Consider the following 27,332-nt stretch of genomic DNA (forward strand, 5'->3'; position numbering starts at 1 on the left):
AGGTCAGCTGTGACCAGCAGTGCTGCAGAATTTGAAGAGGCACGAATGGAGGGTGAATGAAAAGTGCCAAGAGGAAGGCGCGTCAAGCCAACCCCGACCGAGACCGCCTTCCACCTAGAAACCAATGCCCTCACTGTGGGAGAAGATGCAGATCAAGAATAGGGCTCCACAGTCACCTACAGACCCACTGCACACTGCACACTGACCCTGGAAGACCATCCTACTCGGACAATGAGGGATCGCCTAAGTAAGTAAGAATAGCATAGGGAATGGTCAACACTTCTATAACATTTCTTTTGTGTGACCCATTGTTCAGAAGATTTCACTTCACTTTCTGTCCCCGTGACAATTGAAAGTTTTGGCTTGTTGGTGATAAAGCTTGATTTGCATTCAAATCACCCCTGACAGATGGCCATCCAACCTCTGTTTAAAAGCTTCCAAAGAAGGAGCCTTCACCACACTCCGGGGCAGAGAGTTCCACTGCTGAACGGCTCTCACAGGAAGTTCTTCCTCGTGTTCAGATGGAATCTCCTGTCTTGTAATTTGAAGCCATTGTTCCGCGTCCTAGTCTCCAGGGAAGCAGAAAACAAGCTTGCTCTCTCCTCCCTGTGGCTTCACATATTTATACATGGCTATCATGTTTCCTCTCAGCCTTCTCTTCTTCAGGCTAAGCATGCCCAGCTCTTTAAGCCGTTCCTCATAGGGCTTGTTTTCCAGGCCCTTGATCATTTTAGTCATTCTCCTCTGGACACATTCCAGCATGTCAACATCTCCCTTCAATTGTGATGCCGAGTTGGACACCAGGTGTGGCAAATGATAACACCCTGGAAGACTGGGGGGCTTCTCGGGGCTCTTCCACACAGCTGTATTAAATCCAGACTGTCTGCTTTGAACTGGAATATCTGGCAGGGTAGGAGTAAGACCTCAGGCTAAACATGGCCAGCTCTTTAAGCCGCTCCTCATAGGGCGTGTTCTCCAGACCCTTGATCATTTTAGTCGCCCTTCTCTGGACACATTCCAGCATGTCAACATCTCCCTTCAACTGTGGTGCCCAGAATTGGACGCAATATTCCAGGTATATGGAATATGATAACATCCTGGAAGACTGGGGGGCTTCTCGGGGCCCTTCCACACAGCTGTCTGCTTTGAACTGGAATATCTGGCAGTGTAGGAGGAAGACCTCAGGCGAAACATGCCCAGCTCTTTAAGCCGCTCCTCATAGGGCTTGTTCTCAAGACCCTTGATTATTTTAGCCGCCCTCCTCTGGACACATTAACTCAGGAACAACTCCCCAGCTGCACTGACGTGGAAGAAAGAGCCTAGTGAATAGCCCCGCCTTCTTCTCAAATCTCCCTCTGGCCAATCACAAGGCGTGATGTGGCCTCGCGGACGCGGCGGCCCCGCCCACTGAGTGCCTTTTGTCCTGAGATAGACCTCCGCCTCAGAGTGTGTTTGCCTTTCCAGCTGAGTGGCACGCTGTGATTGGTGGGCTCTCTGACGGGCCAATCAGAAAAACGCACCTCAGAGCCAGCGTGAAGTTTAATAATAAGAAACCCCGCCCACGTTGCACACACGCCCCTCGCATTCTAACAGGGAGAGAGACTGGGACGCCGAGGAAGAGTGAAGCAACTGCACCTGGGAAGGCGGCGAGGAGGCGCGCGCCCGGCGTTCTCCCTCAGCCCCGTTGCCTTTGATTGGCTGGTTTCCCTCCGCTCTCCGAGTCCCGTTCCTCTCCTAGCCAATCAGAAGGAAGGACTTCCTAGACTCTCGCCTGCTGGGAAAGAAGGGAGTGAAGAAGGCACCCAAAAGGAAGGGCGAAGGGAAGGCTTGGGAGGAAAAGATGAACATGAGGCGAGTGTGCCTGCTGACGCTTCTCCTGGCGCAGCTGGTTCTTGTAGCGAAGTGCCAGGAGGAAGAGGAAGGGAAGGAGGAGGAGGAAGCTCAAGGGGAAGGTAAGGGTGTTTGACTGCAGGGCAATTGCCAGCTCCAAGTGGAGGCTTTTAAACAGGCAGGATGGCCATCTGCCAGGGGTGCTTTGATTGTGCTTTTCCTGCATGTTAAAGGGGTTGAACTAGAGCAGTGTTTCTCAACCTTCCTAATGCCCTGACCCCTTAATGCAGTTCCTCATATTGTGACCCCCAACCATAACATTATTTTCATTGCTGTAACTTTGCTACTGTTATGAATCATAATGTAAATATCTGAGATGTTTTGTGTATATTGTTTTGTGTGTATTGTTTATATGCTTTGGTGTTTTATACTTTATTGTTACGTTGTTTATTTTATTGCAAATTGTATTTTTTATCGTGTCAGGAGCGACTTGAGAAACTGCAAGTCGCTTCTGGTGTGAGGGAATTGGCCGTCTGCAAGGACATTGCCCAGGGGACGCCTGGATGATTTGATGTTCCCAAGCCCTAAACGGTTTGGGACCCGCCTACCTATGTGACCGCATCTCCATATATGAACCCACATGTTCCCTTCGATAATCTGGAGAGGCCATGCTCACGATCCTACCTGCGTCGCAAGCGCGTTTGGTGGGGACGAGGGACCGGGCCTTCTCTGTGGTGGCCCCCGACTCTGGAACTCTCTCCCCAAGGACATCAGACAAACCCCAACATTGGCAATTTTTAGGAAGAGCCTGAATACCTGGCTGTTCCAGTGTGCCTTTCCAGATTAGGAAACTCCTGGCATCATGTCCCAAATGCACTTTGTTAGTTTTAGGATTGTCTGCACATTGCACCTACATCCAAAAAACCTCTACATATCACCTGTCAAGTCCAGCACTTTTTAAATTTTTTAATCATTACATTTGGCCCGGCCTTTAGGTTTTAAATGCGTCATGGTGTCATTGTTTTTAGTGTTTTATTGTTTTGCTTGATGTTTTATTATTTGCTTATGAGTTTTATTGTTGTATTTGTATGCTGTTGTTTGTTGGTGGCCTTGGCCTTTGTAAGCCGCATCGAGTCCTTTGGGAGATTTTGCAGGGTATAATTAAAGTTAATAATAATAAATAAATAATGTTTTTTTCATCCTTGTGGGAGGCTTCTCTCATGTCCCCACATGAGGAGCTGGAGCTGATAGAGGGAGCTCATCCGCCTCTCCCCGGATTTGAACCTGCGACCTGTCGGTCTTCAATCCTGCCAGCACAGGGGTTTAACTGGTGGGGTTTGGGGGGGGGGTGATTTTGTCATTTGGGAGTTGTAGTTGCTGGGATTTATAGTTCACCTACAATCAAAGAGCATTCTGAACTCCAACATAATAATAATAATAATAATAATAATAATAATAACAACAATAATAATTTATACCCCGCTCCATCTCTCCCAAGGGAACTCGGTGCGGCTTACATGAGGCCAAGCCCATCAGTGCAGTACATACATTGTAATACAAAAACATAGCAATAACCAGAAAATAAAATGCAAAGAAATGTAATAGACGACAATAGACAATATAAAATATGCAATTAAAAACAGAGGATTTCACTGGGCAGGTCCACCTTCAAGGCTAAAATTTTAAAAAACTCTGGGAGATAGGACAGTGAAGATCATCATGATGAGGATCCGAGAATGAGGGAGGATTCAATTGCACGAACTATAAATAAAGTGCTTCTAAGGACGTTTAGTGCAAAGTTTGGTCAGGGTGTTTCTTACATTAAATTACTGAAGGCACATTGGAATAGCCAGGTTTTCAGGTTCCTCTTGAAGATTGCTAGCATGGGGGCTTGCCTAATATCTCTGGAGAGGGAGTTCCATAGCCAGGGGGCCACCACAGAGAAGACCCCCTCCTTCGTCCCCGCAAGTTGCACTTGAGATGCGGGCGGGAGCAAGAGATCGGAAGGCCCAGAAAATAAATGGCAACCATAGGTGGGATTTAACCAAACTTGGCACACAGAACTCCTTTGACCAACAGAAAATACTGAAAGGGTTTGGTGGGCATTGACCTTGAATTTTGGAGTTGTAGTTCACCTACATCCAGAGAGCACTTTGTCCTCAAACAATGATAGATCTGGACCAAACTTGGCACAGATACTCAATATGCCCAAAATAGACCTTGACATTTGGGAGTTGTAGTTTCTAGAATTTATAGTTCACCTACAATCAAAGAGCATTCGGATCCCCCTCAACGATAGAATTGGGCCCACACAAAACCCCCATGTCTTGAAGGGACTTGCTGGCACAAGCCTCCTTCCAGCCTCGTATCCTCTCCCTCATCTGCGCATGCACAGCATGCCTACTCTCCCCTTCAAGAAGGACAGGTGGAGAGGTCTTCAGCCTTCTCTGCCAAAGGGGTTCCTAAGATCATCAGAAACATGTTTTTCTGATGTTCTTGGATGACCCCTCTGAAACCCCCCCATGACCCCCCCCCCGGGGTCCCGACCCCCAGGTTGAGAAACACTTGCCTAGATTGTCCATGCAGTCTCTTCTAACTCTTATGATTCTATGATATTTGCAGGAATTCTTACGGTTGCCTCTTTGTGGGAATCGTATGGCGCATACTACTTTGTAAAATAGGCCAATGATGTGCTCTCAGTTGGAAGAGACCTCATGGGCCATCCAGTCCAACCCCCTGACAAGAAGCAGGAAAATTGCATCCAAATCACCCCCGACAGATGGCCATCCAGCCTCTGTTTAAAAGCTTCCAAAGAAGGAGCCTCCACCACACTCTGGGGCAGAGAGTTCCACTGCTGAACAGCTCTCGCAGTCAGGAAGTTCTTCCTAATGTTCAGATGGAATCTCCTTTCTTGTAGTTTGAAGCCATTGTTTCTCCAGATACTCCAAAACTTGATGGATTATCACTACAATAGACTGTGGCTCCTTCTCCAAATTGCCATATAAAATCCAGATTATCTGCTTGGAACTGGATTGTATGGCAGTGTAGACTCATATAATCCAATTCAAAGCAGATGGTGTGGATTATCTGCTTTGATCATCTGTTCTCTAGTCTCTGTCATTTGTGGGGGGTTTTTTGGTGTTTTTTTTTTTTGTTTTTTGTTTTTTTTGCTGAGGTACACTTGTTTGTTTTCACCCACTAGGAACCACATTGTAACATCTCAGTGTGTCACAAATATGTGTCACCTTTTTTTTTTCTATGACTGGTCTGTCAAGACAAAGTCTACTCATTGTCATGATAATAATGGTCTGCTTGGAGCTTTTCAAGCTTACGCTTTGTTATTTTGTTCCAATCAGAACATCAGGCAGAAAGCATGCAAGAAATCTCATAGTAGCTTTGTTGTTGTTATTATGTCAGGAGCGACTTGAGAAACTGCAAGTTGCTTCTGGTGTGAGAGAATTGGCCGTCTGCAAGGACGTTGCCCAGGTGGTTCCCGGATGTTTTGATGTTTTACCACCCTTGTGGGAAGCTTCTCTCATGTCCCTGCATGTAGAGCTGGAGCTGACAGAGGGAGCTCATCCACAGTCTCCCCGGATTCGAATCTGCTACCTGTCTGTCTTCAGTCCTGCCGACACAGGGGTTTGTGCAAATAACGTGTTTAAGAGTAGCACTGTTTTTTAAACAAATATTGCCATATTATTCTGCTGCATCATAAAAAAAGAGTAAAGGAGAGAGGAGGTAAGGAAAAGGGAATTCTCCCAACACTTTAAAAACTATATTGGAAACTAGCTGTCCCCTGCCACGCGTTGCTGTGGCCCAGTCTCGTGAGCTGGAAAAGAAAGTAATGGTTTCTAATCTATGTAAGTTCTTTATGCTTGTGGGTAAACAATATTTCTTGTTTCTTTGTCAGTGTTGATGTGGAGAGTGTCTGGTTTGCATACACTGGATTATGCAACATATCACTGTCCTTTCGGGTTCCCTTTCAAATCTATGATACTATATCTGTGTGTGTGTGAATCATATCTATCTATCTATATCTATGGCTGGATGGCTCTTTGTCAGGAAGGCTTTGATTAGATTTTCTTGCCCTGGTGAAGAGAGTTGGACTGGATGGCCTTAAGTATTTTCTGTTGGTCATGGGGGTTTCTGTGTAGGAAATTTGTCCCAATTCTGTCGTTTGTGGGGTTCAGAATGCTCCTTGATTGTAGGTGAACTATAAATCCCAGTAACTACAACTCCCAAATGTCAAGGTCTATTTCCCCCAAACTCCATCTGTGTTCATATTTGGGCATATGGAATATTTGTGCCAAGTTTGGTCCAGATCCATCATTGTTTGAGTCCACAGTGGTCTCTGGATGTAGGTGAACTACAATTCCCAAACTCAAGGTCAATGCCCACCAAACCCTTCTAGTCTTTTCTGTTGCTCATGGGAGTCCTGTGTGTCACCTTTGGTTCAATTCCATAATTGGTGGAGTTCAGAATGCTCTTTGATTGTAGGTGAACTATAAATCCCAAGAAGTACAACTCCCAAATGAGAAAATTTAAAAAAAATTGAGTGAAGGACATACATTGAGTTGTTAGGTGTATGCTTTCCAAATTTGGTGTCAATTGGCCCACTGGTTTTTGAGTTCTGTTAATCCCACAAACGAACTTTACATTTTTATTTATATAGATAGTTTCCTTCCAGATCTTTGGGTTTTATTAAAATAGGCTGATTTTAGTGCAATTCTTGTATATTGCAATGTCAGATTTCATGTATCAAGTGTGATTCCTTTCCTTTCAACAGAGTCTGATTTAGAAGATGATGATGACGATGATGACGACGACGATGATACAGAAGTAAAAGAGGAAAATGGTGTATTGGTGCTGAATGATGCAAACTTTGATACATTTGTTGAGGGCAAAGATACGGTGCTCCTGGAGTTCTATGCTCCTTGGTAAGCCTAATAATTCCCGAATTTTCATCCTTTATCTTGAAAAGGATTTACACATATTGTTGAAGAGATATCTGCACATTGGTGAATATTGGGCATCATTTTCTCTTATCCTCATTATGAATTCCCGTCAACCTAAGCACAGGTAACGATGGTATCAACACTGTCAAGGTTTACATAATCTGGTTTTTTTCTTTCTTGGGTTTTCCTAATTTATTTCAGGCTCTATTTTTAAATCTTGATTTAGAGTAAACTTTGATTTTTTGATAAATATATACTGAAGACGGATGCATCTGTAATGCATAAGGATGTACTGTGTTCTGAGTCATTGGTATACTTTCGTTGCATCAGTTATATTTTATAGATTTTCTTTCAACATTAGCAAAGTATGATGTTGCTGAGATTTTTGAATCAGTATAATATGGATGTAATCCTGTACTCTAAGGGGAGAGTGTGACCCTTCCTGTGGTTGCTTATGTTGTTGCACATCTCCATCAGAAGGCATATTGTAGTCTCTTGTGATGACTATGATGACCCTGAAGTACCAAACACTTGAGTTCCTGTCACTTACTTCAGGATCCCTCTCTAGAACAAGTACTTGGGCCTCAAAGCTTACCTGTCCAAACGTATCTCCTCCTGTGAACCATCTAGGAGCTTAAGATCATGTGGGGAGGCCCTGCCCTCGATCCCACCTGCCTTGCAAGTGCGATTGACAGAGACGAAGGACAGGGCCTTCTCAGTGGTGGCCCCCCGGCTATGGAACTCCCTTCCCAGGGATATTAGATCGGCCCACTCCCTCCTGACTTTCCAAAAAAAAGTAAAGACCCGGCTCTTAGAACAAGCTTTTGAGAATACAGCAGAATAGAAAACACAGAACTATGAATGATGAACATGGAATGGCCAGACGATGTTACTGGATAACGTTTTTAACAGTATGACACCGATGATTATATGCCTTAACGGTTTTTATTTATGTTTTATATTCTAATGTTGGTTGTTTTAATGGAACTTTTATGAATGCCTGACATCGAATTGTGCCAATCTGTAACCCGCTTTGAGTCACTGTATGGCTGAGAAAGGCGGGCTATAAATATCATAAATAAATTAATAAGGTTTTTTTTTTAATCGTGTCAGGATAGACTTGAGAAACTGCAAGTCGCTTCTGGTTTGAGAGAATTGGCCGTCTGCAAGGACGTTGCCCAGGGCACGCCCGGATGATTTGATGTTCTTATCATCCTTATGGGAGGCTTCTCTCATGTCCCCGCATGAGGAGCTGGAGCTGATAGAGGGAGCTCATCCGCCTCTCCCCGGATTCGAACCTGCGACCTGTCAGTCTTCAGTCCTGCCGGCACAGGGGTTTAACCCACTGCACCACCAGGGCCCCCAATATATTTATTTATTTATTTCATACATTTCTACCCCACCCTTTTCCCCAGAGTTCCCCAAAGGGACTCAGGGCGGCCTCACATAAGTATCAGATGATACTAACAACATATACACCATAAGAATTACAATTAAAGCAGTAAAATCATTTTTAAAACATACAAAATTATCAATAAATTCATTTAACAATAAATTAATGTGCCAGTAAAACCAAAACCAAGCCGGGAGAATCCAATGTCGCAAAAATTCAAAAATTCCTTTTCCTATTGTCTCTGTCCTCTGGTCAAACGCCTGGCCCCAGAGCCAGGTGTTCAGTTGTCTTCCGAAGGATAAGAGAGAGGTGGCCAATCTGATGTCCTTGGGGAGAGAGTTCCACAGACGGGGGCCATTGCCAAGAAGGCCCTGTCTCTTGTCCCCATATAGTATGGATCAGTAAATACGTGGATTGGTGAATTTGCTGTAGTAAGCATATCATTGTAAAAAGAATAACAAGTAGACCTTTATTACGATACATTTCGATCACACACTTATACCTATTTAATAATGTCTGGCTCCCCCAAACCCATTCCATTTTTCCTCATTTCTCACTGTCATGTCTCTCATCCTTCCCATATCTACCTGCAATCTGATCAATATCCCATTCTGCATCATTTATGTATATAAATTACAAAGCATACCATAATCCATAACAACTACATCAATAATTAGTAGGTCACATTTCTTGGCATATGTGTGTTTGACAGGCCACACAAGTCCATCCTATAGCGATCCTTTATTTAATTATTTCTATCTATCTTTACAACCCTATGAGGCTGCCTTCCAGTGTGTGGCCTGTGTGTGTGTGTGTTGCATAATAAGGTAATTAATGCTTCTTTCCACAACATCCCCAAAATGATATATGTTTATATAGCCACAGGTTATTCAGTCATTTACACATATACATTAGCCCTCCCCCGCAAATAAGATTCTTTTATCTCACCTGAGTTTCAATTAGTTTTAATCAGTTCATCTTTTAATCATTACATGTAGCCCGCCCATTTATTTATTTGTCGTGTCAGGATAACCAGTCAAATTATATTACATTTCTAACACAACAAAGCAAACAAACAGACAAAATACAAAATTTGTGAGTTTGGTAGTTGATTAAATGTCCTTTGACCAGTATCTGGCCACTTGGAGTGCTTCTGGTGTTGCTGCAAGAAGGTCCTCCATTGTGCATGTGGCAGGGCTCAGGGTGCATTGCAGCAGGTGGTCAGTGGTTTGCTCTTCTCCACACTCGCATGTCGTGGATCCCACTTCGTAGCCCCATTTCTGAAGGTTGGCTCTGCATCTCGTGGTGTCAGAGCGCAGTCAGTTCAACACCTTCCAAGTTGCCCAGTTTTCTGTGTGCCCAGGGGGGAGTCTCTCATTTGGTATCAGCCATTGGTTGAGGGTTTGAGCCTGCCACTTTTGGACTCTCGCTTGCTGAGGTGTTCCAGCGAGTGTCTCTGTAGATCTTAGAAAACAATTTCTAGATTTAAGTCGTTGACGTGCTGGCTGATACCCAAACAGGGGATGAGCTGGAGATGTCTCTGCCTTGGTCCTTTCACTATTGGCTGCTACTTCCCGGCGGATGTCAGGTGGTGCAATACCGGCTAAGCAGTGTAATTTCTCCAGTGGTGTAGGGCGCAGACACCCCGTGATAATACGGCATGTCTCATTAAGAGCCACATCCACTGCTTTAGTGTGGTGAGATGTGTTCCACACTGGGCATGCATACTCAACAGCAGAGTGGCACAGCGCAAGGGCAGATGTCTTCACTATATCTGGTTGTGATCCCCAGGTTGTGCCAGTCAGCTTTCGTATGATATTGTTCATTGTCCCATTGTCCTTGAACTTGTGCTTAGCGTAATTTTGCATTGTTATGTATCCACATGTCTTGTTTTCTGATTTGTTTTATGTAACTATGATGTTGTTGTTTATTATTTGCATTTTCGGTTTTTCTTTATTGTAATTGTTGTTTGGGCTTGGCCTCATGTAAGCCGCTCCGAGTCCCCAATGGGGAGATGGTGGCGGGGTATAAATAAAGATGATGATGATGATTATCTGTAATGGTTTGCACCTTTGTAATATTACAGCCTATCAAGAAAAAAAGACAGTAGTGGGGGAAATTTATGCACACGGTCCTGCAATCAAACTAGTAAGATAATGTCTGCCTGATTTGTTTTCTGGGTCCTTGACAAACGATCCTTTCTGAAGCAAGGTACCTTTGAGTGGGGAACAATCACACATTGTATTGCACTTTTTGGAAGCAATTGAGTCCCAAGAAGTCTGTACCACATGACTCTTCCGATTGTGCAGGCCGTATCTGAGAGGACTTGTGTTAGTTACCGTTAGGCATCTATGCCAACTCACACAGTTTTTGTTCTCCTCGCTTTAAAAAAAAAAGAATGATAAGAATCAGGATTCCACTGTTTCCAGCACTCGTAGTCACAAGAAATGATTGATAGCTCACCTCAAGAGTTCAGTTTGCATTCATTTTAAAAACTGAAAATCTACTTGCACCCATGCTTTGCTTCATGTAGCTGTGTAGTTGATCATGTGTAGGAATGTGGCAGTGTCTGAGTGGAAATCTGTTTTGGCTGCTCTCCAGAACTAGAAGCACGCAACTTCTGTTCCAATCATGTCCAAATGCTTGAGATATAGGGGGACAGGTCTAACAGATGTAGAGGTACATGAAACATAAATAACATTGGGCACCTGCAATGGGGGATATAGGGGGACAGGTCTAACAGATGTAGAGGTACATGAAACATAAATAACATTGGGCACCTGCAATGTAAATATTTGACCCCAAGACATACCTTTGGAGTAGATAGACCAGGGGTCCACAAATATTCTAAACAGGGGGCCAGGTCATAGTCCCTCAAACTGTTGCAGGGCCGGATTGTAAGTTGAAAAAAACATGAATGAATTCGTATGCACACTGCACATATGTTATTTGTAGTGCAAAAACACTTAAAAACAATACAATAATTAAAATGAAGATTAATTTAACAAATATAAGCTTATTAGTATTTCAGTGGGAAGTGTGGGCCAACTTTTGGCTGATGAGATAGGATTGTTGTTGTGTGCCTTCAAGTCATTTCAGACTTAGGTTGACCCTGAGCCAGGGCCAGGTAAATGACCTTGGAGGGCTGTATCCGGTCCTCGGGCTGTAGTTTGAGGACCCCTGAGTTAACAATATAGTCAAACAGTGTATCTATATAAATAAAATGTAATGTTCGTTTGGGGGGTTAACATAACTCAAAAACCACTGGACGAATTGACACAAAATTTGGACACAATACACCTAACAGTCCAATGAGTGTCCATCACCCATAAACACACACACACACACACACACAAAACCCCAGCGGCATAAACTTAAAAGCCCAAAAAATACACTATATATACATATACACATACCCTCATATACATATGAACATGCACACATTCATACACACACACTTATATGTATGCACAAACACACACAAATATACACATATACACACATACATATACATACACACATAGCTACATATACACATGCACACATAAATATATACACACAAATATGCATATAGACAATCACACACATATACACAATATGCACGTACACATATAAATACACAAATATATGTACACATATATATACACACACAAAAACACACACACACATATATATACGCAATCACACAAATATACACACACACATAGACGCATATATACACACACAAAACACATATACACAGACCGAGCCACAGCAACGCGTGGCAGGAGACGGCTAGTATCGAAATAAAATCAGTCATGTTCATCTCCTTCCTTTCTCTGATGTAGAAACTGAGTAGTAAAGTTGAAAGCTTAACTGAATTTTCTTTCTCTCCACCCTCCCAGGTGTGGGCACTGCAAGCAATTTGCTCCAGAATATGAAAAAATAGCCAAAACACTGAGTGAAAATGATCCTCCCATCCCAGTTGCTAAGATAGATGCTACATCAGCTTCCACTGTATCTGGTCGCTTTGATGTTAGTGGTTACCCAACCATCAAAATCTTGAAGAAGGGGCAACCTGTGGATTATGAAGGCTCAAGAACAGAAGCAGGCAAGCAGTGCTACATATATAAAATATATATATTGTATATCTTTGTAAGAGGTGAAATGGAGATATACTGATTTTCTACTTTAAATACAAATAGCTATTTTTGTACTTTTTGTGCTGCAACATGGATTTAGCCTGTATTTAATCCTCATTCATAAGGCTTTCTTGAGTGCTATTTTCTGAAACAAATATATCTTGTATCTTTAAAATATATCCACCCTGATCAATTTTATCTACATATCATAAACAAAATGCAGACTCAATTTTTATATTTTAAATGATGTTTATTTCTGAAAAAAAGATGGTTTCGAAAGTGTTTGAAAAATTTGAGTGGCTCTTTTTATGAGAAAAGGGAAGCTGCACTGCAAAGTCACCAAACAGCTGTTTCCCAAAGCCAGTGACATCCTTCTACCTCCACATAAGTGAACAGTTGTTCAATTATTGTCTCATTGGAGTGAGAAGTTCTCCCTTTGAGATCACATTAATGGTTATGCCAAACCTGCCAAAGGATGACTTCGACTCTGCTTTCCTGAAGTTTGTGGGGTGGGATGAATTTTTTTCTAGTTGAAAACAAATATTAATTCTGGGTTGTTGTAGGTATTTTTGGGATATATGGCCATGTTCTAGAGGCATTCTCTCCTGAGTTTCGCCTGCATCTATGGCAAGCATCCTCAGCGGTAGTGAGGTCTGTTGGAACTAGGAAAAAGGGTTTATATATCTGTGGAATGACCAGGGTGGGACAAAGAACTCTTGTCTGCTGGAGCTAGGTGTGAATGTTTCAACTGACCACCTTCATTAGCATTTGATGGCCTGGCAGTGCCTGGGGCAGTCTTTTGTTGAGAGGTGATTTGCTGTCTCTGATTGTTTCCTCTCTGTTGTTTTGCTGTTGTAATTTTAGAGCTTTAATACTGGTAGCCAGATTTTGTTCATTTTCATGGTTTCCTCCTTTCCGTTGAAATTGTCCACATGCTTGTGGATTTCAGTGGCTTCTCTGTGTAGTCTGACATGGTGGTTGTTGGAGTGATCCAGCATTTCTGTGTTCTCAAATAAAATGCTGTGTCCAGGTTGGTTCATCAGGTGCTCTGCTATGGCTGACTTCTCTGGTTGAAGTAGTCTGCAGTGCCTTTCATGTTCCTTGATTTGTGTTTGGGCAATGCTGCGTTTGGTGGTCCCTATGTAGACCTGTCCACAGCTGCATGGTATACGGTAGACTCCTGCAGAGGTGAGAGGATCCCTCTTGTCCTTTGCTGAACGTAGCATTTGTTGGATTTTCTTGGTGGATCTGTAGGTAGTTTGTATGTTGTGTTTCCTCATCAGCTTCCCTATGCGGTCAGTGGTTCCCTTAATGTATGGCAAGAACACTTTTCCTCTGGGTGGATCTTCATCTTTACTCTCGTGGCTTGTTCTCGGTCTTGCAGCTCTTCTGATGTCTGAGTATCCATTGGCCTGTAGAGCCCAGTTTAGGTGGTTCGGTCCATCTTGGAGAAGGTGGGGTTTACAGATTCTTTTTGCACGGTCTGCCAAGGCTTTAATGGTGCTTCTTTTTTGACTTGGGTGATGGTTGGAGTTTTTATGTAGATATCTATCTCTGTGTGTGGGTTTTCTGTAAACGGTGTGACCCAACTGTTGATCTGGTTTGCGGATGACTAGGACATCTAGAAAAGGCAGTCTTCCTTCATTTTTTTTTCATGGTGAATTGGATGTTTGGGTGGATGCTGTTAAGATGGTCCAGGAACCTGTTGAGTTCTTCTTCTCCGTGGCTCCAAATGGTGAAAGTGTCATCCACATATCTGAACCATATCGTGGGCTTTTTTGCTGCTGTCTCCAGGGCTTGTTTTTCAAAGTGTTCCATGTAGAAATTAGCTATGACCGGGCTGAGAGGGCTCCCCATAGCTACTCCATCTTTCTGTTCGTAGAACCCATTGTCCCACTGAAAGTAGCTGGTGGTGAGGCAATGGTGAAACAGAGCTGTGATGTCTTCTGGGAATCTCTGGGAATTGTATGCTAATCAAGGTGGTGAGCTGAAACATTCACACCTAGCTCCAGCAGAGAAGAGTTCTTTGTCTCACCCTGGTCATTACACAGATATATAAACCCTTTTGCCTAGTTCCAACAGACCTCACTACCTCTGAGGATGCTTGCCATAGATGCAGGCGAAACGTCAGGAGATAATGCCTCTAGACCATTGGCTATATAGCCCGAAAAAACCTACAACAACCCAGTGATTCCGGCCATGAAAGCCTTTGACAATACGCAGTCTTCCTTCATTTTCTTTTTCCATGGTGAATTGGATGTTTGGGTGGATGCTGTTAATATTAATTCTCTCTGACTCTCTCTTCACACTCTCTTTTTTAGAAATGGTTGCAAAGGTGAAAGAAGTCTCAAATCCCGATTGGATCCCTCCACCAGATGCAACATTAGTGTTGACCAAAGAAAACTTTGATGAAACAGTGAATGAGGCTGACATAATTCTGGTTGAATTTTATGCTCCATGGTAATATGGAACGGCCTATCCTTCTGACTTTTCGCACTTTCCATGTATTGGTTCCTTTGATAAAGAAGCATGAAAATACATTCATGCAAATATGAAGATTGAATTGGGAAAACTTTGAATGGCTTAATGTTTTGGGCTAACTCTCATAATCTCTTACCTTCAGAAAGGTGATTTCCTGTTACTCATTCTTTCTTAGTATGGATCCAAAATTATAGTCGACATCACTTGGTTTATTAGTTTCAATTCCCTGCTGTTTTTTGTTCTCTTTTTTGTTCTTTTATTTGGATATACAATACCAAAACTATTCATTTAATCTCCTTCTCTTCTCCCTCTTCCCCAATGTAGGTGTGGACACTGCAAACGATTGGCTCCAGAATATGAGAAAGCAGCTAAGGAGCTTAAGAAGCATTCTCCCCCTATTTCCCTTGCAAAAGTTGATGCTATTGCTGAAACAGATCTTGCAAAGAGGTTTGATGTGTCAGGATATCCGACTCTCAAGATTTTCCGCAAAGGCAAACCGTACGAGTACAATGGTCCAAGAGAAAAGTATGGTATGGTGAAGTGCCTTTCTTTATAATATTTTTAATAAGGCTTGAACAGGAATATGTTCGCATTTTCTGAGAAATTGATCCACCAACAGCTGGTTTTCTCATTGCGATATGCTGAAGTTTGTTTTAAAAGGATACCAGATTTCTCCTTAACACAATATTAGAATGATTGACAGAATATACTCTTGCATTCAGATACTCATCTTTTTCCAGAAATCTTTTCTATGAGAATTTTTTATTTATTATTTACGACATCTATATGCCGCCCTTCCCACCCCAAAGGGGACTCAGAGCGGCTTACAAGGTATATATACGTACAATGCATTACATCATTAGCATAGTACAATATCAAAATTAAACATTGGAATATTGCACCATACCACTATATCATAATATTATTAGTTATGTTACATGTAATATAAATATATAATTATAATATCATATTATTAGTAGTAGTATTACTGTATATACTCGAGTATAAGCCTAGTTTTTCATTTCCTTTTTTTAGGCTGAAAAATTCCCCCTCGGCTTATACTCGAGTCAAGGTTACTTATTATTTTACTCTGTTATTATTATTATTATTATTATTATTTTCATTTCATTTATTATTTTATTCTATTTATTATTATTACATTTATCATTTTACTCTATTATACATTTATTATTTTACTGTATAATTGTTGTCATTGCTACATTCATTATTTTACTCTTTTTTATTATTGTTATTATTACATTTATTATGTTACTCTATTATTATTGGAAGGATACTTAAGCACATTTACATTGAAGAAGGTAAATAATCATTTAATCAAGAGTTGGACAGTAAATGTGAAACTAATTCTACAGTTGAAAAGGCCCAGTAAATCAGAAGTCACTGAATTGTGTTTAAAAGACAGAAACAGCCATGTCAGGGTTGTGGGCCTTCATTGCTCACCAGAAGAATTTCAGGAGGCACCTCTGCTAATCCCAATGGTTGTCATTTTTGTGGACAACAGAAGCATTTGTTACTTCTTCTAGATGACCTAGTCATTCCAGTGCAAGACTTCATTTGTATAATATCGCCCCTGGATACTGCCACCCCTTAACCACAGATGTCATGTGTCTAAACTCATCCAACCAACACCCTATTGTCGCATTCTCAAAGGCACAAATATATGGTACAAAATTAATTTATTAAACAGAGGTTCTCTGACTGATGTGAACCTTGCCTTTAAAAAATCTCATCCAAACATTCAGCCAGTTTATCCCATCAATTGGGATACTTCCCAATTGATCACTTGCCTATTATATTAATTGCATGTATTATGTACATAACCATACTTTACCTTAACGTGTCATCAACATAACAAAAGTCACAGCGAGGCATGCAAAAAACCCTATTCAGCTACCTGACTTGATGTATGTAGACTCAGTTGACATTTTTCTGAGACGACAAGAGCATGAAAACATACATGACCATTCAAATGAAAGGAATGTCCTTTATTTATTTATTTAAAACTTTTGTATACCAATCTTCTCACCTCCGTAGAGGAATTCAGACCGGCTTACAGCAAGTATTCAATGCTACTAATACAAGTTAAAACATCATACAACAATACACCGCATTGAGTCGCCTGTTTGGGCTGAAAAATGTGGTATAGAAATAAAGCAAATAAATAAATAAATACAAGATTAAAATACATATAGGTAAAATACATATAAACCAAATCGCCAAAGTAAAATCATGTTTAACTCAGTCTGCATATGTGGTCACTCACTTTGGTCTGTAATCAGTCTCAGCCATTATTCTGGGAATGCTTCATTCCATAAAATAATAATAGAGTAAATTCAGTTCTGTAAGTACTGTATATACTCGAGTATAAGCCTAGTTTTTCAGCCCCTTTTTTAGGCTGAAAAAATCCCCTTGGCATATACTCGAGTCAAGGTTATTTATCATTTTATTCTGCTATTAGTATTATTTTTATTACATTTATTATTTTACTTTATTATTATTATTATTATTATTATTATTATTACATTTACATTATTTTACTCTATTATTACTTTTATTACAACTATATTTTACTCTATTATTATTACATTTACATTATTTTACTGTATTATTATACGAGGGGTATTTTTAAAGTAAGTTCCATGTTGTTGTAGACACTAGTAGTTCGTGCGCATACCGCAACGAGTGCATGCGTCGTGTACCGGCATGCCTTGGGAACAACTGTGCTCAGTTTCCGCTCTGTAGCTAATCTGTACGGTTCTGTTCTGTGCTTTAAAAATATTTAAGACTATCAACTCACCCGCCGATGAATTTCTGCAGCAGGCAGGTTCCTTGCTGACAAAAACCATATCACTGAGCGAACCTCACATGCGGCGGATGAGTTGATAGTCTTAAACATTTTTAAAGCACAGAACAGAACCGTACAGGTTAGCTACAGACCGGAAACTGAGCATAGTTGTTCCCGAGGCATGCCGGTACACGACGCATGCGCTCATTGCAGTATGCGCGCGAACTACTAGTGTCTACAACAAAACGGACCTTGCTTAAAAAATACCCCTCGTATTTATTGCATTTATTATTTTACTATACTATTGTTATTATTACATTTATTACTTTATTATTATTACTATTATTAAATTTCCATTATTTATTTTCCATTTATTTATTTCCATTATTATTATTTTTATTACATGTTATTACATTTATTTTATTCTATCATTATAGGTAATAGGTAAGCACATTTACATTGAAGGAGGTTAGAATAATGGTTGAATCAGAGTTGGGCAGTCTTATCTTAAATTACAGTTTTGGGTAAATACTCAAAAACATTCAACCTACTGACGATTACATTTCTCACCCTCGGCTTATACTCGAGTCAATACGTTTTCCCAGTTTTTTGTGGTAAAATTAGGTCCCTCGGCTTATATTTGAGTCAGCTTCTACTTGAGTATATATGGTAATCGCTTTTCTAGAAGAACAAATGCAAGTTTCAGTTGATGGGAATTAATTCCCCTTCTTATAAAAGCAGTAAATATTATTTAATTTTAAACTGTGACCTATTATCCTCTTTCCCCCCATCAATATCTGGAAACGGTTTCTTTTGTTAACAGGAATTGTTGACTACATGATCGAACAGGCTGGTCCTCCATCCAAACAAATACAGGCTATCAAACAGGTACAAGAGTTTGTGAAAGATGGAGATGATGTCATCATCATAGGAGTGTTCCAAGGAAACCAAGATCCAGCCTACCAACTTTATCAAGATGCTGGTGAGCCTTTTCTTCATTATTAGACTAGCTTAGGTACCCGGGGATGGCTGGGTTAGGGATTCTGTAATGTTAATTATTAGAAATCATTATTTAATTTTGGATATTATGAATGGTCCCATTGGAAAATTGTTAAGGTAAATTGCAATCCCTTTGATCATCTGTATGTAAAGTTGGTCATTCCCCCAAATCGCATTGGTAGTTAAAGTTGGTCATGATGGGTATATAATAAAAATAATAATAATAATAATAATAATAATAATAATAATAAAAACTTTATACCTCGCCTCCATCTCCCCAAGGGACTCGGAGCGGCTTACATGAGGCCAAGCCCAACAACACATCAATAAACAAGAAAGCAATAACAAAAAATAACAACAATACAATTAAATAAATCACATATAGGTGCCAGGTTTGGTTCAGATCAATCACATTGGGGTTCACGGTCTTTGGATGTGGGTGAACTGTAACTCCCATCACCCAGGGTCTATACTCCTGAAGTCCTGCGAGAATTTTTTTCATTGGTCATGTTGTGTATGTGTGTTAAGTTTGGTTCAGATCTATCATTAATGGGGTTCACATATAGGTGAACTATAACTCCCATCATCCTCTGCCATTCCCCCCTCTAGAAGTAGGAGCCATGCAAAAATTGGTAGAAACATACAAACAAACATATTTTCACTTATTATATATTAACCCAACATTACCAATAATAATCGCAACAAAAACAAAAACAACAACAACAACTTTTTTGTGTTACCCACATCTCTTAATAGCTCTAGGCAGAGAACCACAAATGCTTTACTTTTAGAGATACTGAGGGTACAGCCATGTTTTTCTCCTTTGTTTTTGCAAATGAAGATAACCTCTGTTTGTAGTGTTACTTTTCCTTGGAGGTAGATTTTTAGCCATTTGTGTATGAAAAATAATGTATTAGTATTTATTATTATTTATTTATTTACAATATTTTTATCCCAGCCATAGATTTTAAAGTGTTCTGTACTATTGTCGATGCTTATGTCATTGTCTATGTGATTTATTTTAATTGCATGTGTTGTTATTGTTATTGCTTGTATTGTTGTATTGCGGGCTCAACCTCATGTAAGCCGCAACGAGTCCCTTGGGGAGATGGTAGCGGGGTATAAATAAAGTATTATTATTATTATTATTATCCTGCCTTTCTCGAAGCCGAACGTGACTCAAGGTGGCTTACAACCAAGAGTTGTTCAATGCCTTAACAATATACACTTTAAAAACATTTAAAACAAAATTATAAAAACCCTACAAAGAGCTTTAAAATAATATAAAAATTAATGTCTTCGCTGTTAATCTCGTTGTCCAAAAACATAGTAATGTTTTATCAGCATACCACTCTTAAAACAAACAAAACTAATGAGTTACTAAAAACCAGCAGGCAAGGATTAACAAATTGCTTTCTTTAAAATAATTAATCAACATTCTGATTAAGATCTCTGATCACTAATGTTAGGAACAAACCACTGGTATTCTTTTGCATTTATAAATACATATTGAAAAGCTTTGTTTTGTAATGTCTTACATTGCTTTAGGCTAAAGGTGCTGTGCAAACAAATTGCTGGATCAGAAATCCCGCTTTCTCACTTTTTTGCTTGTCTTACAGCTAACAATCTAAGAGAAGATTACAAGTTCTACCATACTTTCAGCAAAGAAATTTCGAGCTTTCTGAAAGTGGATCCTGGGAACGTGGTAGTGATGCAACCTGAGAAATTTCAGTCAAAATATGAACCTAAAATGCATCTTTTGGATATTAAAGTGAGTTGTGTCAAAGCTAGATTGGAAACAAATAGGTCACCTTTATTCTTTCTGCGTGCCATTTTGCCTGTTGCTACTTGATATTTCAGATTGCATTTTAAATTTAGAGGACTTTCTGTTTAAGTATAGAAATTTGTTTATAGCGATCCAGATCCTAATTAATGACCTTAGTTGAATTGATTTACATGTTGAACTGTCATGTATCCTGTGTCTGAACTGTATATATGCATAAGTTCCTTGATGAAATTGGGCTGACTTGATCTATAATTTAAATGAAAGTATTCTGCGTGGATATGAGGAAAAAATAAGTACTCAATCAAAAGACTCTAATATTCAATGTATGCGGAATGCCTGCTATCAGGGTGTGTTGCATTAATTCCTGGCTCCTCCTTGAAAAAAATAAAATAATAATAATAATAATAATAATAATATTAATAATAATAAACATTTATTTATACCCTGCTACCATCTCCCGGAGGACTCGGTGTGGCTTACAAGAGGCCGAGCCCACATACATCAGTAAAAATAACGACGACAACAATACAACAATGAATGAACTCAAAACAAAGCAATAAACATTAACAACATACCACGACGCATTAAAATCTATGGCAGGGCCAAATGTAATAATTAAAATTTAAAAATATGCTGGGCATGACCAGGTGAATAGGATAGGTGTTTGGAGGGGGGATGGGGCATGCAGATATCCCAGATCTCTAGTAAAGTGCATTTGGGGACATCTTGCTTGGAGTTTCCTTATTCTGGGAAGGCACACTGGAACAACCATGTTTTCAAGCTCCTCTTAAAAACTGCCAGCGTTGGGGCATGGCTGATGTCCTTAGGGAGAGAGTTCCAGAGTCGAGGGGCCACCACCGAGAAGGCCCTGTCCCTCGTCCCCACCAATCGCGCCTGCGATGCAGGTGGGATCATGAGCAAGGCCTCTCCAGATGATCGAAGAGATCGTGGGGGTTCATAAACAGAGATGCAGGTAGGCGGGTCCCAAACCGTTTAGGTCACGCAGGTAGGGAAGCTCTAACAACCCACTTCATTGGCATTTTGATTTGATTTTTTATTAGATTTTCAAAAATGTAATTTAAAACTGACAAAATAAAAAACACAGAAACTAAACAAAAAACAAAACAAAAGAGTCAATTACTAAATTACCCTATAGTATTCCCACTCTATTACATTCCCCCACCCCTGCCAATTAAAATTAACAAACCCTTATCTCCCCTTTTCCTAAAAAAAATATAAATTAACATTAATATTAAAAACCTGATTGACTTCTCCTCTCATCAAGCAAATGCAACTATCAAAACTATTCTATTTTGATTCTATTTAATTGCATTTCAGCTTCTGTTAAAGATAGGCAAATATATTTAAAACTAGCTGTACCTCCCATGCGTTGCTGTGGCCAACTTTCCCTCTTTCTCTCCTTCTTTTCCTCCTTCCTCCACTCCCTCTTTCCTTCCTTCCTGTCTTTCCTTTCTTCTTCCTTCTCTTCTTCCTTCTCTATCTCTTTCCTTCCTCCCCCCTTTTTCTTTCTCTTCTGCTGTCTCTCTTTTCTTCCCTCTCTCTTTCCTTCCCTCCCTCTTTCTCTACATCTTCCCCCCTTCCTTCACTCCCTCTTTCCTTCCTTCTTTCCCTTTTTTCTTTCCTTCTCTCCTTCTTTCCCTTCTCTAACTTTCCTTCCTTCTCCCTTTTTCTTTTCCTACCTCTTTCTCTCCTTTCTTCGTTCTCTACCTCTTTCCTTTCAGTTTTTGGTACCCCCCATTTGAGATTCTTTTTAGTATCCTCCTTTTTTAGTATCCTCCATTCAAGATTCTTCACTGTGCAGCAGCAAGGTTGGGTGTCTACACCTTGCTCCATATTTTATACAGTTGATTTTGCCTTGAATCTGGGATATTCTTGGATCAGCTGCAGCACATTGGAGGGCTTAAATGTGCCACTTCTTGTTTAATCTATGCTACAGAGCGTATTGGCAGTGTGCATTTTGTGGCCAAAATGGCCTCAAGTTAGCTTCAAACTGCATTATATAATCAATGTAAGATTGTGTGAAAATTTGCTTGGAGTCTATTATAACCACTCAGGATTCCTAAAGTTCATTGTATAATATTTTCAGTATTCTGCATAGATTGTAAGGTTCTTCAGATGTTCTTTTAGTTAGGCTCTGTGCATCAATTATCTTTTTCTCAGTGCAAAGTCTTCCAAGCATCACATTCTCTATTTTTTGTTGCTCTAAACAGGAATCAACTGATATTGAGGAAGTGAAAAGCCATGTGGTGAAACATGCTTTGCCTCTTGTAGGCCATCGCAAGACTGCTAATGATGCTAAGAAGTACAATAAGAAACCCTTGGTGGTAGTTTATTATGCAGTAGACTTCAGCTTTGATTATCGAGTTGGTAAGCATAGGTAACAAACTGTTGTATTTTAAAGAGATGCTACAGAAGAACAAGGAATGTCTTAACTTTGTTATGTATTTGTCTTCAGCTACACAGTACTGGCGAAATAAAGTTTTAGAAGTAGCTAAGGACTTCCCAGAATATACTTTTGCAGTAGCTGACGAAGAAGATTATTCCTCAGAGCTAAAGGACCTTGAACTGATTGATAGTGGAGAGGATGTTAACGTTGCCATCTTTGATGAAGGTGGCAAGAAATACGCAATGGAACCAGAAGAATTTGATTCTGATGTGTTGAGGCAATTTGTTTTGTCATTCAAAAAAGGTAAATGGCTGGGGTGGTGGGGAAGTCTTTCTTAGATTTCTTAGATTTGAGTGTTAAGATGTACATTCTTTCCAAAAAGTTAAATGAAACACATGTAACACCATGTGACAAGGGTACTAACTCTTGAGTATCAGATGGAGTATATTAGGTTTTGTGAAAATATATGTAGAAACACTCTATTACTCAGCGACGTATTTTGCCCAGCGCCCAAAACCCAAATGCAAAAGACTCACAGACCAGAGTAAAAGTGAACAGAAAAATCTTTACTCTTCACTCAGCAGAGATGAAAACATAAACAAACTCAAACAGATATAGCCCCTTGCCAGCTAGCTTGTAGAGTTTATCAATAGTTGTAGGTTTCAGACATCCTGTAATTATTCTGCATGTTTCATTCAATGCTGTGTTTACTTGTTTCACGTGGGCAGAATTGTGCCAAACAGGACAGACATACTCAACAGTCAAGTAAGACAAGGCCAGGGCTGATGTTCTTATTAATTTTGGGTCTACACCCCATGTGCTGTGAGTAAGTTTCCTCAGGGTGTTATTGCGTGCAGCTATTTGTGCTTGGTGTTCATACAGTGTTTCCTAAATGATAGTGTTCATGAGGTGACACCAAAATATTTAGGAAACAGTGTTCGAGCTCTTCCAACTTTCAATTTCCTGTTGGCTTCACGGTTACATAGGTGGAAAGCACACACTTGTGTCTTGGCAGAGTTAGGCTTCAGGTAGTTATCTTTGACGTCGGTGGAGAGATCTTTCAAGGCAGCTAGGTAAAATTTCATAAAATACTGGGCACACTTTTTAGTTCTTTGCAATTCTTCACTGGGCTGGATATTGAGCAGAAGGTGGGAAACGCCACGATTTAGGGCAGGCATCCTCAAACTTTTTAAACAGAGGGTGTAGTGAAATTGCTACTCTATGTTAAAGTTTGGTGTACAGCTTTATGCTTACATATGGCAGATAGGGAAGAATAGGCACAGACAGGGTAGTAACAGCAGAGATAGGATTCATTTGAATATGTGAAGCCGATTGGTCATATGCAGATTAGTGTAGGCCCAGGATTTGAAAAGGCTGCTAGGCCAAAATGACAGTTGGGGAGAGCAGAGCTGAACATTCCAAGGGGGCAGAGCCAAGGTTCTGAAAGAGGCAGTTAGAGTAAGGGAGTTTAAAAATGAGAGTTAGGAATCTGTGTGTGAAGAGGAGAGTTGGTTTTTGAGTACCTGATAGAAATAAGCAGTTATGAAGATGTGTTAAAGACTTCTAATATAGAGAAGCAGTTAGTTAAATAGAGCTCGAGTTTTAAGGAACATAAAGAAGGCTAGTTGCCTTAGTTCAGAATATAATTCAGCCAAGAGTGTGTGAAGCAAGTAACATGTTTGTGAATTTGAAACATTGATAGTTTATTCAGAAAAGTTAACACTGACTGTAAGCCTCAAGATTGCAGCAAAACACAAATGTAACCACAAGCGTTGGAGCCAGAAGTTATAAATAAACTGTGTTACTTGGTTATACACAAGAGTGTTTCATTGCCTGCGATATAAAGTACAAAGGTTAAACAGCACACAGAAGGTCCCAACCAATATAAAAGAAGAAACTGAATCAGTATAAGGCAGCAAAGAGGTTTTTACAGAGGAAATAATCTCTCTCCCTCGCCTCAGAGAGCCAGATCACATTCCCTCAAACTGTTGGAGGGCCAGATTATAATTTGAAAAAAAAATGAATGAATTCCTATGCACACTGCACAAATCTTATTTGTAGTTCAAAAACACTTTAAAACAATACAATAATTAAAATGAATAATTTTAACAAATATAAGCTTATTAGTATTTCAGTGGCAAGTGTGGGCCTGCTTTTGACTGATGAGATAGGATTGTTGTTGTGGTGTGTTTTCAAGTCATTTCAGACTTAGGTTGATCCTGTGCAAGGGCCGGGTAAATGGCCTTGGAGGGCCGTATCCGGCCCTCGGGCCGTAGTTTGAGGACCCCTGATTTAAGGATTGGCATATCAAGAAATTTTATATGTCAAATCTTGTGAAAAGCATTTTCAGTCAAAGAGCTTATAATTTAGCCCTTTTTATAGCTGAACAAATGATGAGGAAGGACTCCTGTTGCCAATATCATAGGTGGGTGAAACCACAAAAACAACTGTATATAATAATGCTTTTTTATCTTATTCATTCCTTTAGGAAAACTGAAACCCATTGTGAAATCGCAGCCTGTACCAAAAAATAACAAGGGTGCGGTGAAGATTGTAGTTGGAAAAACATTTGAGTCTATAGTGATGGATCCCAAAAAGGATGTCCTCATTGAGTTTTATGCTCCCTGGTGTGGACACTGCAAGAAACTTGAGCCCATCTATACTGAGCTGGGGAAAAAGTACAAAAATCAGAAAAATCTGGTCATCGCCAAAATGGATTCCACCGCCAATGATGTTCCCGGCGAGAATTACAAAGTGGAAGGATTCCCTACCATCTATTTTGCTCCCAGCAACAACAAGAAGAATCCTATTAAATTTGAAAGTGGAGAACGAGATCTGGAGAACTTGAGCAAATTTGTAGAAGAACATGCCACTAAACTAAGTAGGAGAAAAGAAGAACTTTAAGGGAAAGATAGAGGTTACACACAGTGAACAATTATTGAATCCAATTAAAAGATCATTGCAAAGGAATCGGAAGCATTTGGAGCAAATTTGGGAGAGTAAAACAATGCAGTATGGATTTTTTTTTGTATTACCAAACAAGTCTGAACACTGAACTTTTGATGTGAATGCTTTTTTTATTAGTTTAATAGCTTGATTCTTCCCACTCTACAGATTAAAATGCTTTGAGAGTTTTCCTCCAAAAATATTTTTGTTTTTGTATTCTAGAAAGAAAGATGACTTCTCTTGTTTTTGACCCTAGATATGAACTGATGGTTTCAGATCTGGCATTTTGTATGTTTTTTGGTAAAACAAAAGAAGAAATTGTAAATGAAAATGGTGTTTGTGCCTTATTTTAATCACTGATTTCATAGCAATCACAATATCTGTTTTTACTGTATCTCCCATCTGTTTTGAGTAGCTCAACAAGAGCAGGTTGGTTGTTGGATATTACAATGCAGATATTTTATGTGAATGAATCAGTATTGATTCACAGTAAAACTTCCTACGTTTACTGCTTAAACCAGTGATTCTCGATCTTCCTAATGCCACGATCCCTTAATATGCTTTCTCATGTTATGGTGACCCCCAACCATAAAATTAGTATGAATAGTAATGTAATCTGATATGCAGGATGTATTTTCAGTCAATGGACCAAATTTGGCACAAATACCCAATACATCCAAATTTGAATACTGGTGGGATTGGGGGAGGGTATTGATTTTGTCCTGTGGGAGTTCTAGTTGCTGGGATTTATAGTTCACCTACAATCAAAGAGCATTCTGAACCCTACCAACGATTGAATTGGGGCAAACTTCCCACACAGAACCCCTATGACCCACAGAAAATACTGGGTTTTCTGGTGGTCTTTTGTGACCCCTCTGACACCCCATCGCGACCCCACCAGGGGTCCCAACCCCCAGGTTGAGAAATACTGTGCTAGAGGGAAGAAGTGTTTTACTTTGAAGGAAGGGTAAGTTTGTAAGTTGTAAGTGCTGGAATTTATAGTTCACCTACAATCAAAGGAACGAATTTTCAATATGCCCAAATGTGAACACTGGCGGAGTTTGGGGAAAATAGACCTTGACATTTGAGAGTTGTAAGTGCTGGGATTTATAGTTCACCTACAATCAAAGGCACGAAGTCTCAATATGCCCAAATGTAAACACTGGTGGGGTGCTTACCTACAAAGCCCTAAACGGTTTGGGACCCACCTACCTGCGTGACCGCATCTCTGTGTATGAACCCACACGATCTCTTCGTTCATCTGGAGAGGCCCTGCTTACGATCCCATTGGCATCGCAAGCACGATTGGTGGGGACGAGGGATAGGGCTTTCTCGGTGGTGGCCCCTCGACTCTGGACCAGGATATCTGCATGCCCATCACCCTCCAAACACCCCACCTTGTCATGCCCAGCACTTTTAATTTTAATTATTACACTTGGCCCGGCCATTGTTTTTAATTGTGTCATTGGGTGTTGTTTAATGTTATTGCTTTGTTTTTTGAGTTATTGTTGCTGCTGTTTTAATTGTTGTATTTGGGCTCGGCTTCTTGTAAGCCGCACCGAGTCCTTCGGGAGATGGTAGCGGGGTACAAATAAAGGTTCATTATTA

At 40.2% G+C, this 27,332-nt stretch overlaps 1 protein-coding gene across 1 annotated transcript; it reads left to right on the forward strand.

Annotated features, from left to right (window-relative positions):
- Window positions 1–1,565: 1,565 nt before the first annotated feature.
- On the forward strand, window positions 1,566–26,055 carry PDIA4 (protein disulfide isomerase family A member 4). Its single transcript, XM_060781547.2, has 10 exons — window positions 1,566–1,952; window positions 6,617–6,767; window positions 12,063–12,268; window positions 14,621–14,759; window positions 15,105–15,310; window positions 18,410–18,568; window positions 20,205–20,356; window positions 22,603–22,759; window positions 22,848–23,081; window positions 25,267–26,055. The coding sequence occupies exons 1-10, from the start codon at window positions 1,841–1,843 to the stop codon at window positions 25,680–25,682; spliced, it is 1,932 nt and encodes a 643-aa protein (XP_060637530.2). The 5' UTR covers window positions 1,566–1,840; the 3' UTR covers window positions 25,683–26,055.
- The last annotated feature ends 1,277 nt before the right edge of the window (window positions 26,056–27,332 follow it).

The sequence above is a fragment of the Anolis sagrei genome, chromosome 6 (genome assembly GCF_037176765.1).
Source record: "Anolis sagrei isolate rAnoSag1 chromosome 6, rAnoSag1.mat, whole genome shotgun sequence".
NCBI classification, from domain to species: Eukaryota; Metazoa; Chordata; class Lepidosauria; order Squamata; family Dactyloidae; genus Anolis; species Anolis sagrei.